This window comes from Lissotriton vulgaris, chromosome 2_1 (assembly GCF_964263255.1).
Source record: "Lissotriton vulgaris chromosome 2_1, aLisVul1.2, whole genome shotgun sequence".
Classification (NCBI taxonomy): Eukaryota; Metazoa; Chordata; class Amphibia; order Caudata; family Salamandridae; genus Lissotriton; species Lissotriton vulgaris.
This window is the reverse complement of record NC_141687.1, coordinates 1,991,683,408-1,991,699,248: the sequence shown is the minus strand read 5'-3', so window position 1 is coordinate 1,991,699,248 and position 15,841 is coordinate 1,991,683,408. Positions and strand designations below refer to the sequence as shown.

Sequence of the window (15,841 nt, the reverse complement as noted above, 5' to 3'; positions counted from 1 at the left end):
GAAGAATTCTCCACCGGGGAGGAGGGAGGGCGCTTATGACTATAACAGAGATACCCCTACTACAGAACTGGAGTTACAGGACAGAAACTACTCCTTCTGTAGTAGGGGATCTCTGTGTATAGTCATAATCTAGTGAATAGAATGGCAAGCCCATCCCCACAACAAAGCGGCGGTGGAGAGTAAATACATAATGCCACTATTGTGCGAACAAATTCCGCAGCGAAGCCTGTCCAACCTGAGCGTCTGCCATGGCGTCAGTGTCCAGGCAGTAATGCTTAGCAAAGGTATGAACCGACTTCCAAGTGGCTGCCTTGCAGATTTCAGCAATCGGCACGTTACGGAGCAGAGCCGTCGTGGCAGCTTTGCCCCTGGTGGAATGAGCCTTAGGCTTACCTCCTAAGGTCTTATTAGCTTTCTGATAACACAATTGTATGCAGGACACAATCCACCTAGAGATGGACTGCTTAGAGGTCGCAAGACCTGTCCTGACCGATCCATAATTGATAAACAACTGGTCAGACCTACGGATATCTTTGGTTTTATCCAGATAAAATTTCAACACCCTCCTAACATCCAGAGAATGGAGAGACCTCTCCGCTGGGGATGAAGGGTTCTGAAAGAACGTAGGTAAAGTTATAGTCTGGTTGACATGAAAGTCAGAAATAACCTTGGGAAGAAATTTAGGGTGAGTACGCATAACAACCTTAGCAGCATGAAATACAGTATAAGGTTCATTACAACACAACGCCTGAATTTCACTCACCCTGCGGGCCGATGTAATGGCCACGAGGAACGCCGCCTTCCAGGACAGGTGCTGCAACGAAGCCTTATGAATAGGTTCAAAAGGTTCCTTCATCAATCTGGACAGCACCACATTCAATTCCCATGAAGGCGAGGGAAGCCTGACAGGAGGGAATACTTTCTTCAATCCTTCCAGAAAATCTTTGATCACGGGGATCTGGAAAAAGGAAGTCTGTGAAGGGCATTTCCTGTAGGCAGTCAATGCAGCCAGATGAACCTTAATGGAATGCACATTAAGGCCAGACTGCGCCAAATGTAAAAGGTAAGGAAGGATGACATCTTCCTTACAGGTCGTAGGATCATGGTTCTTAGACTGGCACCAGATACAAAACCTCTTCCACTTGTAAGCGTATGAAGTCCGAGTGGAAGGTCTCTTGGACTCCTTCAGTATGTCCATGCAATCGTCGGGCAGATTCAGATGGCCATATTGCACTATCTCAGGAGCCATGCCGCCAAACTCAAAGACGAGAGGTTGGGGTGTAACATCCGTCCCCCGAACTTCGTGAGAAGGTCCGGCCTGCACGGCAACCGGATGTGAGGAAGGAGAGACCGGTGAAGCAGGTCCGTGAACCACCACTGCCTGGGCCACTCCGGGGCGATGAGTATCATCCGAGCCCTGGACCGGGCTAGCTTGATGAGCACCGCCGGAATCAGGGGAATGGGAGGAAAGGCGTACAGAAAGCTGTTCGTCCAGTCGATCCATAACGCATTCCCCAGCGTCCCTTGCTGGAAGTACCTGGAGGCGAAGTCTCTGCACTTGCTGTTTTCGGCGGTGGCGAACAAATCTACGTCTGGAGTTCCCCACCTTGCGAAGACTTCTCCTAGTACTTCGTCGTTTATGACCCATTCGTGGTTTTCCTGAAGCAGTCTGCTCAGTGCGTCTGCCTGAACATTCTGCACACCTGGTAGATGGGTGGCCGTTATCGTCAGTCCTCTGGCTAGGAGCCAGTGCCAGATCGCTTGCGCCTCCTGCGACAGAGTGCGCGATCTCGAGCCCCCCTGCTTGTTGAGGTAATACATCGTGGTGGTATTGTCCGTCTGTACAAGCAGAGAGTTGGTCTGGAAGGACGGAAGAAAGGCCTTCAGCGCCAAGTGAACAGCCCTGAGTTCCAGGAAATTGATGTGATACGTGGCCTCCATCGGTGACCACGTGCCTTGAATCTGTAGAGTCCCGGAGTGCGCTCCCCATCCCAGAAGAGACGCATCCGTCACGACAGTCTGCGTGGGAATGTCCTTGTGAAAGGGAACCCCTCTGAGGAGATTCTCCGCCGAACACCACCACTTCAGGGACTGAAGAGCATGCAGCGACAGGCGAATCTTGTCGTCCCAAGATCCTTTCCTCTGATCCCACTGATCCTCCAAGCACTCCTGCAACGGTCTCATGTGCAGCCGTGCGTGCGGCGTCAGGAAGATACAAGAGGCCATCGATCCCAGTAGAGAAGACACCGTCCTCACTGTTGTAGAAGGAGTCGTCATAAGAGCCTGAGCCTTCCGAAGGAGTGATAATCGTCGCTCTTCCGAAGGAGACACGCTTGCTGACAGCGTATCGATGGAGGCTCCCAAGTACTGTATGCATTGGACCGGAGTCGGGACAGACTTGGCCATGTTGATGTGCAACCCCAGCTTGTTCAAGAGAACGCACGTCTTCTGGAAGTGTGCTCGCGCTTCCGAGAAGGAGGATGCCTTGATCAGCCAATCGTCCAAGTACGGGTAGACGAACACCTTGTTCTTCCTCAGGTGTGCCGCTACCACCGCCATGCATTTCGAGAATGTCCTCGGCGCAGACTTCAGTCCGAATGGGAGCACTGTGTATTGATAGTGATTGGTGCCGACTTGGAACCGCAGGAACTTCCTGTGTTTGTGTGCAATGGGCACATGGAAGTAAGCATCCTGTAGGTCTATAGCGCAAAGCCAGTCTCCCTGTTGCAACTGAGGGTAGATCTGGTGCAACGACAGCATGCGGAACTTTTCTCTGCGAATCCACTTGTTTGCCTGTCGCAAATCCAGAATGGGCCTGAACTCGTTCTTGTCCTTCTTGCGAACCAGAAAGAACCGGGAGTACAGACCTCTTCCTCTCTGAGACAGAGGTACGTCCTCTATCGCCCTTTTCCTCAACAGGATATCCGCCTCCGCCTGAAGCTCGCGCAGCTGAAACTGCGAGCTGACCGGGGGAATCGCTGGAGGAGGGCAGGTGAACCGAAGACTGTATCCATTGCAAACAATATTCAGCACCCACTTGTCCTGAGTAATTTTTCTCCACTCTGCCAGAAAAAGTTGGATGCTTCCCCCTACCGGAGTGGGTAACGGATCCGGGGGAAGTAAGTTCCTAGGGCCTAGGCCCTGCCTGGCCCTTGGGCGCCGAAGCCGACTGCTGGCCTCCTCTGCCCTTCTGCCGCTTCTGGAACGGCTTACGGAACGGCTGCTGCTGCTGCGAGTGCCCCGAAGCCTGTCCCCGGCCTCGGCCTTGCCCTCCGAACCGCCGTTGGAACGGGCGGTACTGCTTCTTGGTTTCCTTGGGCTTTTCCAGGCCCACCGCCGTCAGTGTTTCGGCCTCCGCCTTCATGCGGGCCATTTCATCATCTGCGTGCTTCCCGAAGAGGGTCTCCCCGGAAAACGGCAGATTGGCCACCCTCTGCTGCGCGTCCGGTTTCAGGGACGTCAGCCGGAGCCAGGCGTGGCGCCGTTGGTTGATCCCGTGGCAGAACCCGTGAGCAGCCAACAGGGAAGAGTCCGCAGCCGCGCTGATTATCTGGTTGGCCACCAGCATCCCCTCACTCAGGACCTCCATGAAGTCTTCACGCTGCTCCCGAGGTAGATGCTCCGCAAAGCGCTCGAGGGAGTCCCAGAGGGCGCGGTCGTAACGCCCCAACAGAGCCGTGGCACTCGCCGCTTTCATGGATGTCGCGGAAGTCCCACAGATTTTACGCCCCGCCGAGTCCATCCACCTAGACTCCTTGTCCGGGGGAACCGTGGAGGTCGGGGTGGTGGAGTGCTGCTTGCGGGCCGCCGTGACGATGACGGAGTCAGGCGGAGGCTCTGCTCTCAAGAAGGCCGGATCCGAGTCGGGAGCCCGGTATTTCTTCAGTAGTCTGGACGGGGCCGCTCTCGTCACAGCCGGGGTGAGAAACAGCGCCATAGCCGGTTCTTCCAAGCCCGGCACCAAGGGCAGGAGGGGACGAGACATGTGCCTCTGATGTAGAGTCTCGAAAATGACGGACGTCTTCGGAGTAGGCACTGTCAGTGTAATGCCTAGCTTCGCCGCGCCCCTCAACAGGACGTCTTGAAAGGCAACCAGGTCATCTATCGGGGACACCCTGGTGTCCGGCGACCCCGACAGCGTAGGTGAATAGTCCCTGGTCCCAGACGATCTCGTGCGGGAGCGAGATTCGCGCCTCCTATGGCGGTGTCTCGACCTCGTGGAAGATCTGCGCCTAGAGCGAGAACGAGACCTGCCAGCTCTAGGGCGCTCCTTCGGTTTGCGAGGAGGGGTCTTCCGTGGCTTCTCACGGGGACTCTTTGGATCCTCCCGGGGCTTCGGTTTCGGGGTCCCCTTGGGAGGAACAGGCAGTGACGGCAGTGAAGCGGACCTCGGCGGAGGCACCACCGGCCGCGGGGCGGGCCCATGCGGTGGGACCGGAGGTGGAGCAGGATCCTCCGTAGGAAGTGGTGGCACGGGCGGAGGGTCCTCCTTCGGTACGGGTGGAGGATGAGGAGTCCCGGGTCGAGATGGAGTGTACACTTCCGAGTACACCGAGCCCGGTGAACCTTTAGGGGACGGGTGCGGAGATCCATCCCCATCCGCAGGCGACCTCTTCCTCTTGCGTCCACTGGAAGTGGCGTGACTCCTGGGGCTAGAGCCCCCTCTGCGTCGTTTGGGAGAGGGAGACCTACTCCTCGACGCTGACCGCTGTCTGCTGGACGCAGAACGACGCTTTTCCGGCGTCGAACGGCGCTTCCTGGACTCCGGCGTCGAACGTCGTCCCCTCGACGTCGACCCTCTCATCCTCGGCGTCGAACGTCGACTCCTCGACGTCGATCCCCTCTTGCGCGACCTCTCACGTCGTCCTCTCGACGTCGGGCGGTCCGCCCTCGGCGTCGATCGCCGTCGTCGTCTTGATGTTCCCGACGTCGAGGAGCCCCTCGACGTCGATCGGCGGTGTCGCCTCGACGACGATCGGCGGTGTCGCCTCGACGACGACCGACGGTGTCGCCTCGACGGCGAGCGTCGGTGCCGCTTCGACGGCGAGCGCCGATGCACGTCCCTGCGTCTTCGGCGTCGGTATGAAGACCTCGACGTCGACGAAGACGATGACGTCGACGGCGGCTTCGACGTCGGCTTCTCCTTCGCCGTCGAGTCGTCACGCTGTCTCGACCCGGAGCCCCGGGGAGACGGGGAGCACGCCGTCGTCATCCCTCTCGACGCCGCCGTCGAAGCCTTCGACGTCGACGGAGAATGGGATCGTTGGCTGGACTTCCTGCCCCCGGGGAGCCCCCCAGGGGCCTCAGCAGAGGCAGAGGGATCCCTCCCAGGCTGCCCAGACCCACCTGCAGCACGTTGGCGCCTATCCTCCAGGCCAGCCAGCCTGATCTTCAGTCTGTCCCTGAGTGTCCTAGCAGAAAGTTGCTGGCAGATCACACACTCCTCAGGGCCATGATCTTCTGGAAGGCACACGATGCAGACATCATGGGGGTCGCTTTTGGCCTTCTTCCTCTCACATGCTGGGCACTTAACAAAAAGGCCAGGCATTTCGGAGCCCCAAAACGCCTAAAAAACAGCACAAGGGTGAGAAGAGAACACCAAGCAGTAATCACAGCACTTTTAAAAGTCAAAAAGTGCAAAAACGAATTCAATAAACCCTTGAAAAAGGGAGAGCTCAATGCCAGGGTCCTGTAAGCAGGAGCCGGAAAAAAGAACTGAAAGTAAGTTGGACCTGCTATGCATTCTGGGATACTGGGAGAAGTCTGGAAAGTTCTCTTAAAGGCACAGTATCCTATTTAAGCCACATAATGGCAGCCTATGGGGCTTGTCTGTCCCTACCTTCCTCTCTATCATTCCTGAGTCTTTGACTGGGGGAGGCAGGTTTCTCTATGGTAGAAACTAGCAGGCTGGGCTGTGTGTGGTGATTTTTGGTGGAATTTCTAGTTGAAGTACTGGACAGTGTAGCCTGTGGATATAGGCTGCATTATTTGTCTTTAAATTCTCTCTTAAGTGTCTTGCAGTTTCTGCATTATTTTGACAACTTAAGAGATTATTTTTGATTGCCGGGGTCCACGCACATGAGCGGGACTATTCACTAGATTATGACTATACACAGAGATCCCCTACTACAGAACCACACTACCACAAATAGAGCATCTTGTAATTTTGTTAAAGCAAGCCCCTGTCCACTAATAAGAGATACCTGTACTCTCTGCACAGTGCACCGCATTTTGGTACACTATATAGAGAGCCAGCTATACACTTTGATTATTCCTTGAAGTGGGTAGTCACCTACCTCAAATAATAATCAAATTTTTTACCGACTGGGTTCGTCACGGTGCCAGGCGTCGTAACTGGAGGGCAGAAGCAGGAAGCTTCTGTCCTCCAGATACGACGCCATGCCTGACAGCACACTACCGGCTGCAGCCTAACTATTGATGGTGTATTGCCTTAAAAATATATGAGGAATATGGCCGGGTGTGATCGATAGTTTAGCTTTAAATGCTGTGATATACGAGGAAACCATTCATATTGCTGAGTGTCATCGAACAGAAATAATTTAGAAACTCTGGAAGGAAATGCTTAGAAGCTGACACTTTCTCTGTGTCTATGAACATGCAGTTTTGGGATTAGATTTAATGACACTATGGACCGCTACCAGTAGAGAATTTAAAGTTGAAACTATGCTGTCCATGGCTCCTGGATATTGGATCCACATATCTGTCAACCCAGTTACCTAGTTATGATACAGGGAACGACTAATGCCCTGAAGAAGTCTGCTTCAAGGACGAAATACGTCGGCTGTGCCACTGTCAACAAGTGATGCTTATGACCCTGTTTTTACAAACCTGTTTGATACTGGAATAAAGGAAACTTTAGAAGAACACTGTTGTTTGGGAATAGATTGTTTATTTGCTTTCCCTGTTTATTGAGAAGTGGTGCACCTGTGCTTTTGTTTAAAAATGCTTGCCCTCAATACCCTAAAAGAGTTAAGGGCCCGTAAGGAACAATTTAGTTATACATTTGGAGCGCACCAGTGCTGTGGTCCAGGGACTTCAGTGGTAAACAAGGGCACACACAATACAGGATAATGCACAGACACCAATGACTACTCCTCAGGCACACTGAAAGCCAAACATTCCTTAGGATTTAAATTAGCCATATTTCCGACCAATCACTACTTATATCCTGACAACTGACCCTACTTGGAATGAGCTCCTACCTGAACTACAAACCAACAAACTCTATTGGCCCTTCCCAGGAAGCAGCAGACTTTCTTATGCCATAGATAGTGCTATGAAGTCCAACGCATAAAGCTTGAGCTATTTATCCCTCTTCCCTTCCCTCACTCACCCCCCTCATCAGTCCAACCCCTATCTTGAAGTAGTCTCGCCTATGATTCACTGAAAAATGATTTTAGTAAAGGATTCATGCTGAGGCCAGTTCGAGACTTGTTAATTGCACAGCACTCTCGCACTCTTCTTGGACTGAACTGCTCTCTGTATAATAAAATTAACTGCACTTTTGATTATACGTTTATGTTGATTTTATGTTTCTCAAATGTATGTTTAGTACTATCACCTTCTAAATTGTGGTCAACATTTATTTTGCTTTCTACGTGCTTGTTATTGGTGCTTCTTGCGCAGCACCCAGCTGGCCCTAAGGTTGATGGTTGCACCTTGTCAAATATTTTGAATAATTAAAAAAAATCAGTATAATATAGGTAACTTTATTTTAGATTAAACCCGTTATATGAGTTTATTGCAAGATACAGCTACATTAGAAACCCTCAAACTCAAGCAATAGATATCCTGCAGTTCATCTGAAGTAGTGACAAAACCAGTGCTTTCCATGAGCAGGTCCTGGCCGGTTCTGAGTACCTGCACTTCTTTCATTTGAAAGGGAGAGTACCTGCACTTCTCGGCACAGCTGCAATACATATAATGCGAGAGTACCGGCACTTCTCGGGAGCAAACAGGTACTCAAACTAGAGAGTACCTGCACTTCTATATGGACATTTAAAGCACTGGACACAACTTGCCTCGTGGTTCTTCAGCGAAGTGCTTTGGGGGGAGGAGTGGGGGGTGAATAGGAGTGGGGTGGGGGGAGCTGAACAAGAAATAACAACGTCATTTCTGTTTAAAAGGAGGATGCGCTGGAACAAGAATACATTACCTAAACTTCTGGTACGACTGGGACAGATATTCATTGATGACGCTCAGGTGGGCGTTGTCCCCCAGAAACATCTTGTTGGATGCGGCGTGCTGCAGCATCTTGGCGATGGAGCCCAGGTTCCTGCGCTGGTCTGTGGTCAGCTGACCCCCAGCTGAGAGGTCGATGATGTCAAAGGCATCCGGGGCAACGATGGCAGGGTTCATGTACCGGTAGTAGAGCAGGTTGCCGACAATCTAAGTAGCATGGGAGCACAGATGCTTTTAAAGTCAGCTCTCAGTAACTCCAGTCTCTTTCAAGGTGCACAGAAAATAGCCCGAATGTAATTCAAATAATCATTGTCCGCTCCATTCTCAACTTTTGTAATCATGATTACTTTCACAAAATCACAACCATGTTAAAAATTACATGAACAACACATGAGGGTTTACTGTGAGTTCAAATATACTACAAAAGGAAAATGATAAAACTAACTGTTACGGGATGTATCCACAAGGTGGCAGGATAATGCAATCTATGAAAAAACACAACTGTTCAAAACACAGTGTTGCAAACAGAAGTAAATAGTCAAAAATCTGTGTTTTTAGTCTAACAATGCAACATTTGAATGTTACAAAAATAACTCGTGAGATTCAAAAGTTGACGAACAAAGGGTCTAAAACTTAAACGACTGGAGAGAACCAGCAGTTCATACACGATCTAAGCGACTTTTCCTAAAAATAAAACTGATGCATTAATTTAGCATATATAATGTGCTTAGTGTCTGGATTCTAATAAGTTACAAGCACATAAACAATGATTTCTGTGAAGAAGAGTCGAAGTCAAAATCTGGAAAAACCCTTAATAGGTGCTCCATTTGCTATCACCTAAAACATTGCATTTTTTTCCTAATTAACTTTTTTTTAAGGTCTGCGTATTGCATTTTTGGAGAGACAAAAATAAATAATACAATCACAAAATGGAACTGGGCAAAACATTGGCAACAAACAGAAAAGGGCAAAGGCGTGCACTTTTAATGGGGAGACGAATGGAGTCAGGCCTTGAAAGATTTCATGAACTTACTATGTTATGACGCACTTAGACGAAATCAGCAATACTGAAACGTGAATACGTTATTGACAAGACCCCTTTCCCTAGTCACAACAAACACAGCATGCATACACGTTCTATACAGAGGTGTGCTACAACAGCATGCACAAATATAAAAGAGTTTCAGCTTAAGTTATGTTTGGAAGAAAACCTAAGATAACTTCACCTGTCAAGAAAGTCACCAATCGGTGCTTCTATTTAGGAAAGCAGAAAACTAGAAAAGAGAGAGAAGATACAGGTTTCAGGTAAAGACAGAGTGCAGTGGAAGCAGAAATGTAGATTCAAGCAGCTAGAGTGCAACATCGCAGAAATAAACAGTGTGTGTTCTGCGGTTTCTCTCATTTCCAGTAGAGGGGGCAACTCTACAGAACATCAGCGAAAGCTTCAACTTCTATGAATTGAGCAACAATCCTATCAAAACTGGAGTCATATTACAAGACCACCCACCCACCAACAGGCTCACTCCTTCCATCGTCTTGAAAGTGGCCATACGTCACTTAAATCACTCAGTCAAAGTCAACTCAAAATACAGGGGCACACAAGCAGTATGCTACCCAACTGCGAATAAACAAATCACCAGAACTTTCAAATCATTAAAGCAGCATAGAAATCAAACAATGCATTTGATTCTACTTTGTTTCTACTTTAATGAACCCTATGGTATGTCTTTCATGTACATGGGCATTAACCCCTTGGCCGCGGCGGTAATTCCACTGCGGCGCTGGGAGAGGGAGGGTGGGGGGGAGGGAGGGAGGGGGGTTCGTGCGGTGCCACCATGCTTGTGACGGATCCACTCCGCCACGAGCCATGGGCGCGCTGTGCTCATGACGGAGTGGTTCCGTCACGGCCCAGCCCGCTCATTAATTCACCCGTGCAGGTGGGGAATTGATGCCGCGTGGGCGGAGTGGCCGCGGCGTGACGGAACCACTCCGTCATGAGCACAGCGCGCCCGTGGCTCGTGACGGAGTGGTTCCGTCACTAGCACGGAACGGGTTAAAATGGCTTCTGTGCAAATTTAACAAAAGCACGTGCAGCAGGCCACTCAGTTTGTAAAGGAAGCCTCCATCGCTGTTACCTGTGCAGTGTACGTGTGTTGCAGGAGCCTGCACCGATTCTGCCAATACTCTATGGGTCAGATGTACGAAATTGCGTGTTTGCGATTTCCTAATATGGAATTTTAGTGATTCGCTAATAGAAAATAGAAAACTTCGATGTACAAGTGTATTTGACACTGTTAGCGATTTGAAGTGGGATGCACTTGGACCTGTCTCAGAGGCAGATCGCAATTCGCGACCTATTGTCATTGGCTACAATCACAGGGATGGTGGCCTGCTGGGGTCAGCAGACCACCATGTCTGTGATTGCTTTTTAAATAAAGCAATATTTTTTTGTAATGCTGACTGGATGTAATGGACACACTTCAAAATAAAAAGCTACCTTTTTAATTTTTTAAGAGTAAAAAATGTTTGCACCCACATTCACAAAGGCAGTTTGCGACCGGTAAAATACTTCGTACATCTGGCCCTAAGTGTTCTCTGTATGTGCTGGAAGCTTACACTGCTAGTGACTGCACTCAACATGTGTAAATATCATGCACAGCTTCTACTCAAGGAATTCCTACTCAATACTCAAGGAATTTGGGTACTCGCTGTTGCTCACAGGCCCTAAGAATTTTAATGTCTGACACCTCAACACCATTGGTAATAGGCGTAGCGAAATTCCTTGCATGGGCGTGGGTAATAAGATCTCGTGCTTCAAGGCCTATTGAATAATAAGATTTATTAACTGCCTGTATAATCTTCCTTGTCTATTTTTAACATTTTTACATGGAATTTTATAAAATTGAATGTATACATTTTATAGTATTACTAGCCTTTCGATTTTTGTTGTTTAATATGTTTTTTAATGTAGTATTTTAAGTATTTATTGTATGATGTTTAGGAGGTTGCTTTTATGACTAAAAGTCGAATAAAGCTTTGAAATTGCAATTGCATTTACAGCACAGTCGTGACAACCAATGTGGCCTAGACACAAGTCATTTGGGGCTGGAGCTGAGACAGAAACCAATGATTCTTATTTTAGGAAAAAGGAGGAATTCCAGAAAACTGAGCAATGGATAAGGATGAGGACTTCTACTTTGACACTAGCTTGAATCGCAACATGAGAAAGCTCTTGGTGCAGTGGCAAACAGAGTGACTGAAAGATCTGAAAGACAGAGTCTAAGTAGAACCAGTGGGTTACCCACATACATCTGATTTAAGAAAACAGATGATGAATGAAGAGGATCCTTTGGGGTCACCACAGCAATGATGTGTCCAGGAAACCTTCTTGATCTGGCACTGACCAACTAAAGAGCGGACTTTGCTGTTCTGACATTGTATATTAACCTATCTTTGACAGCTTGAACGGCACTAACTGGCAGTAATGCGTCTATGCGATGTGCTGCAGGCCCTAACAGAACTGGTCCTGAAGAAAGCATCTTTACATAGATTTGATTGGCTGAAACATGTAGAGCATTTCTGGATGTGTGAGATAATATTTTCTCTTTCTCATCCCCCTTAAATTTTATTCATACCCTAGGACCTCACTATTAAATTCATCCTGGCCAGGGAGAGAATCCTGGAGGTAGTTTTAGGGTTCACACTCGCTAAATTCACTTGTTCACTAAGTAAAATCCCAATCCGCTGAAATCGGGTGTCGCACGACACCTAGGAGAACTCAGACTTTTAGGTGGGAACCCGATGATGAAGCATGCCACCAACTAGATTGGTGGGTAAGGGTTCTTTAAAAAACAAATGTTTTTCTCTGAGAAACTAATTTATTTTAACAGGATGCTAGTTAGAAGATACTGTATTCAGCTTGTTCTTATTTTTTGGTACAAGTATTTAGGGAAGAAGGATGAGCACTTGTGTTCCTCACTCTTTTGTGCCCCACTGTTGAATGATGAGCTGAGTTTTATTGTACAGAAACTAACCATTGTTGGGCCAAGTCATCATGCAGTTGCAAGAATAAAAAAACAATGTGAGCGAATCAATCCTTGACAGAGCACTGGTTCCTCTTACAGTACAGGAGAGGGTGGCATCCTCACAAATGTCTATGTGCAGTCATCAAGGAAGAACATAGCAAATATGTGTTAGGCTGTTGCAGCTTCTAAACCGCTTTCGACGGCACTTGTGTGATTGGTTTGGCTCACATCTCTAAGGTCTGCAGGATAATAAAAGGCGGCTGCTTTGCACTGTGGTGGTGGGTCAATCTAGGTCAAATTATACGGGATCCACGTTATATCACTTTTCACAGGTGCAGTTGGTTTCATGATAGATGGGGGTATTTTCATGCACCCTCTCAAGTACACCACCCAGCCACCTACAGACATATATTCTTTGTCACAGTAGATGATGGATACTCTTTCCCTCATTGTAGATAGTGGGCAGGCATTCTTTGGTACAACTGATGGGAAGGCACTGCTTGCTACAATACCAGATGCATAAGCTAGATTTGCTGGCACAGTAACAAATGGATAAGTTCTAGGTGGTAATGTTACTGATGGACAGGCATACTGCAGCACCAGTACTGAAGGGTAAACCAACTCTTCGTGTTTACTGATGGGTGTGCTTGCTGAAGCTAATACATGGATATTTTGTAGCATAGGAACTAAGAGCTAGCCTCTGTGACCCCTAGCTGACGGATAAGTATTATACAGAACAGTGCTGGACAGACTCAGCAGCACTCTAATGTACATAGTCTCTGGGCATTTTTAAGAGATACCTTACAGTATCTTAAACTCACTATTGCCACCAAACTTTAATGGGTACCACAGTAACTCTGATGGTCTAGCGTTGTCAGTAGTATTTTGGTTTGCATCTTAAATATGATCCACATGGTCCATGTTAACTATTACATTTCAGTTTTTGCTCCACACTATCTAGGCTGAGAATGAAAAACCTGTGTGATCGCCTTACTCTAGGCTCATGTCCAGTAGGCTTGAATCTGTGTAAATAAGGAGTACGTATAACTTTACACAGTCTGTGCTATCATATGCAATGGTCTCACATCCAGTAAGATGTACGTGATTGATGGGCACATGTGTATCTATCCATAACGATCTAGAGGGACATAGTTGAGCTACAGACAATTTTCATAAGACAAAAATACTCAGATTTCAACGAGCTTTACAGTAATACATACACCATGCATTGCTTTACAATGCGATACGTTCGCATCGGGAGGAGCAACTACAATTCTGGTCTCCATAAGTTATGTGAATCAAACATGACCAGTTACCAATATTTTACAGTGATTCCTGCCCTTTAGGTCGCTCTCGTGGTGATCATGAAAGAGCTGGAAGATGCTTGAGATCTTTTGCAGGGCTCGTCAGCTTGCTTAGCACTTGCCTTTATGGTGGCCTGGAGGACATCTATACGCGGGACGAGGAGAGTGGTGTGAGTATAGTGAGGCTTGAGGTTGGAAAGAGAAGGAGATGGGACAGTGAATTCTGAATGGACAGAGGAAGGAGAGGGTGGATGTCACACAGCTAAGTGACAAACGTTATGTTCGAAGGACAGAATGCTGGATGACTAGGTGTAAAGACTATTGGCTACAAAATTCTTTGTACGTAATGCAAAAGAACAGAAATGTATCCTGGAAACCTAACAGGGAGCTCTACGAAAAGAAGTACTGTTGGGGCATTGACAAAAAAAGCACAACCATGTCACAAGCCGGATCTTTGTACTAACCTTTAACAATTCATCTTCACCCGCATCAGGAAATTTCTCATGGAGGGAATTCTTCAGCACCTTGGCGATATATCGCATGGCATAACTGGAGAGAGAGAGAGAGAGAGACAAAACAGAGAGGCTGATTTACCTACCCGGTAGTCAAATCCAGAGGATGAGGCTTTTTGGTAAAAAAACACTGAAAGAGCCTCATCAGGAAACACAAACTACCCTGCTCAGTCCCATTTGGTGCATGCCAACCATACACTTACGGAATTTTATCCACTGAGCTGAGGATTGCTGAAAGGAGCTTGTCTGTCACTGTCCGCATGTTTTTGACAGAGGCATCCAGCCGGGTCCTCACCTCTTCATGAGCCAATGCTTGTTCTGCAGTGACATCATAAGGCAGTTTACTGAGGGAAAAACATAGAAACTCATCAGATTTCCATCATGCTGCAATCACAAGGGAACTGGGCAAGGAGGGAGTTTTCTTTAAGGGTCCACACTGCCGTCTAAATATGTAGATTCTACACAGACTACCAACAAGCAGTTAAAACAATTTATGGCATCCAAAGGGAAATTCAGCCTGTGTGATTGCCATCTGATGTTTTGCTTATAGTGACATTTATCAGCATTCAGATACAGGGGAGTGAGCATTAATGCTTTCAGTGACTTTAGAGTGGCTCTGGAGAGGTCATTAACAGAACTCCTTCGGAGTTACATTGGAATTGTTGCCAAATAGGACTACCATACACTTTTTCTTTCCGTTTTAATTAAAAATATAAAAAAGAAAAACTTGCCTTAAAAGGAGAATTGTCACAGCAAGGTGTTAAGTAGGAAACAGAAAAGGCAGAAGTACAGGGATTCTAATAAAAAAACACACACTTCATCAGGAAATACTGGCAGCCTCCTAGAAAGCTCGGCAGGAGTGAGGAATTAATAACAAAAACAGGGCATTGGAGAGGGACTGGCGGAGGCCAGGCCAAATCTGGAAACAATGACAAAGATAGGTACCTTTTTAAAAAGGGAATAAGGCATGTCTGATGGCACAGAAAAACACAAAGAAAAACAAGGGCCTGTTTACAAGTATGGCAGTGTGGGAGCCGGCCGCCATGCCACCACCGCACCGCCATACACACCCCCCAGATTACAAGTTAATTCGTGGTCTGGAGGGCAATCGGTGTGGCGGTCCCGCGGTGTTGCAGATTAACCCGTTGCGTGCTTATGATGGAACCACGCCGTCATGAGTCACGGGCGGCATGTGCTCATGACAGCGTGTTTCCGTCATGCGGCTGCAGCTCCGCCCACGCAGCATTAATTCCCCGCCTGTGCGGGCAAATTAATGAGCAGGCGGGCTGTGACGGAACCACGCCGTCCTGAGCACACGCCGCCCGTAACTCATTATTATTATTATTATTATTATTAAGGGAAATTTATAAAGCGCCTGGTTACGCACGGATGGGTGTCCCCGCGCTGTGGCGAGTGGAGTCAAGAGTTGTGCCGCAAGGTCAGCTCGGCTTACTGTGTGTAAAGGTGGGTTTTTAACTTCTTCCTGAAGCCCAGTTCAAATGGCTCCAAGCGAAGGTCCAGTGGCAAGGCATTCCAGCTTTTCGGGGCCAGGTATCTGAAAGACCTACCTCCCATGCGTGCCTTTTTTATCCTGGGGACCTTTAGCAGCCCTCCATAGGAGGAACGCAGAGCGCGAGCTGGCGCGTACCGGGTGATCAAACCATGAAGCGGAGCTCGTGCCTTACCACCCAAGATGCGATGGCATGTGCAAAGGGCCTTAAACTCGACCCTGCTCCTTACTGGTAGCCAATGAAGGGCCTGAAGGGCTGCCTTGGATGCTGATCTCTTGGGGAATTTC

General features: G+C 48.2%; 1 protein-coding gene across 1 annotated transcript in view; it reads right to left on the bottom strand.

The window, feature by feature from the left end:
- The window catches only part of IQGAP1 (IQ motif containing GTPase activating protein 1), a 446,185-nt gene that overhangs the window by 72,365 nt on the left and 357,979 nt on the right, over positions 1-15,841 (bottom strand). The window contains exons 27-29 of the mRNA XM_086958211.1: positions 14,247-14,387; positions 13,996-14,080; positions 8,177-8,409 (exon numbers count right to left, since the gene is read on the bottom strand). Coding sequence (XP_086814337.1) covers positions 8,177-8,409; positions 13,996-14,080; positions 14,247-14,387 — 459 coding nt within the window. The remainder of the gene's footprint in view (positions 1-8,176; positions 8,410-13,995; positions 14,081-14,246; positions 14,388-15,841) is intronic.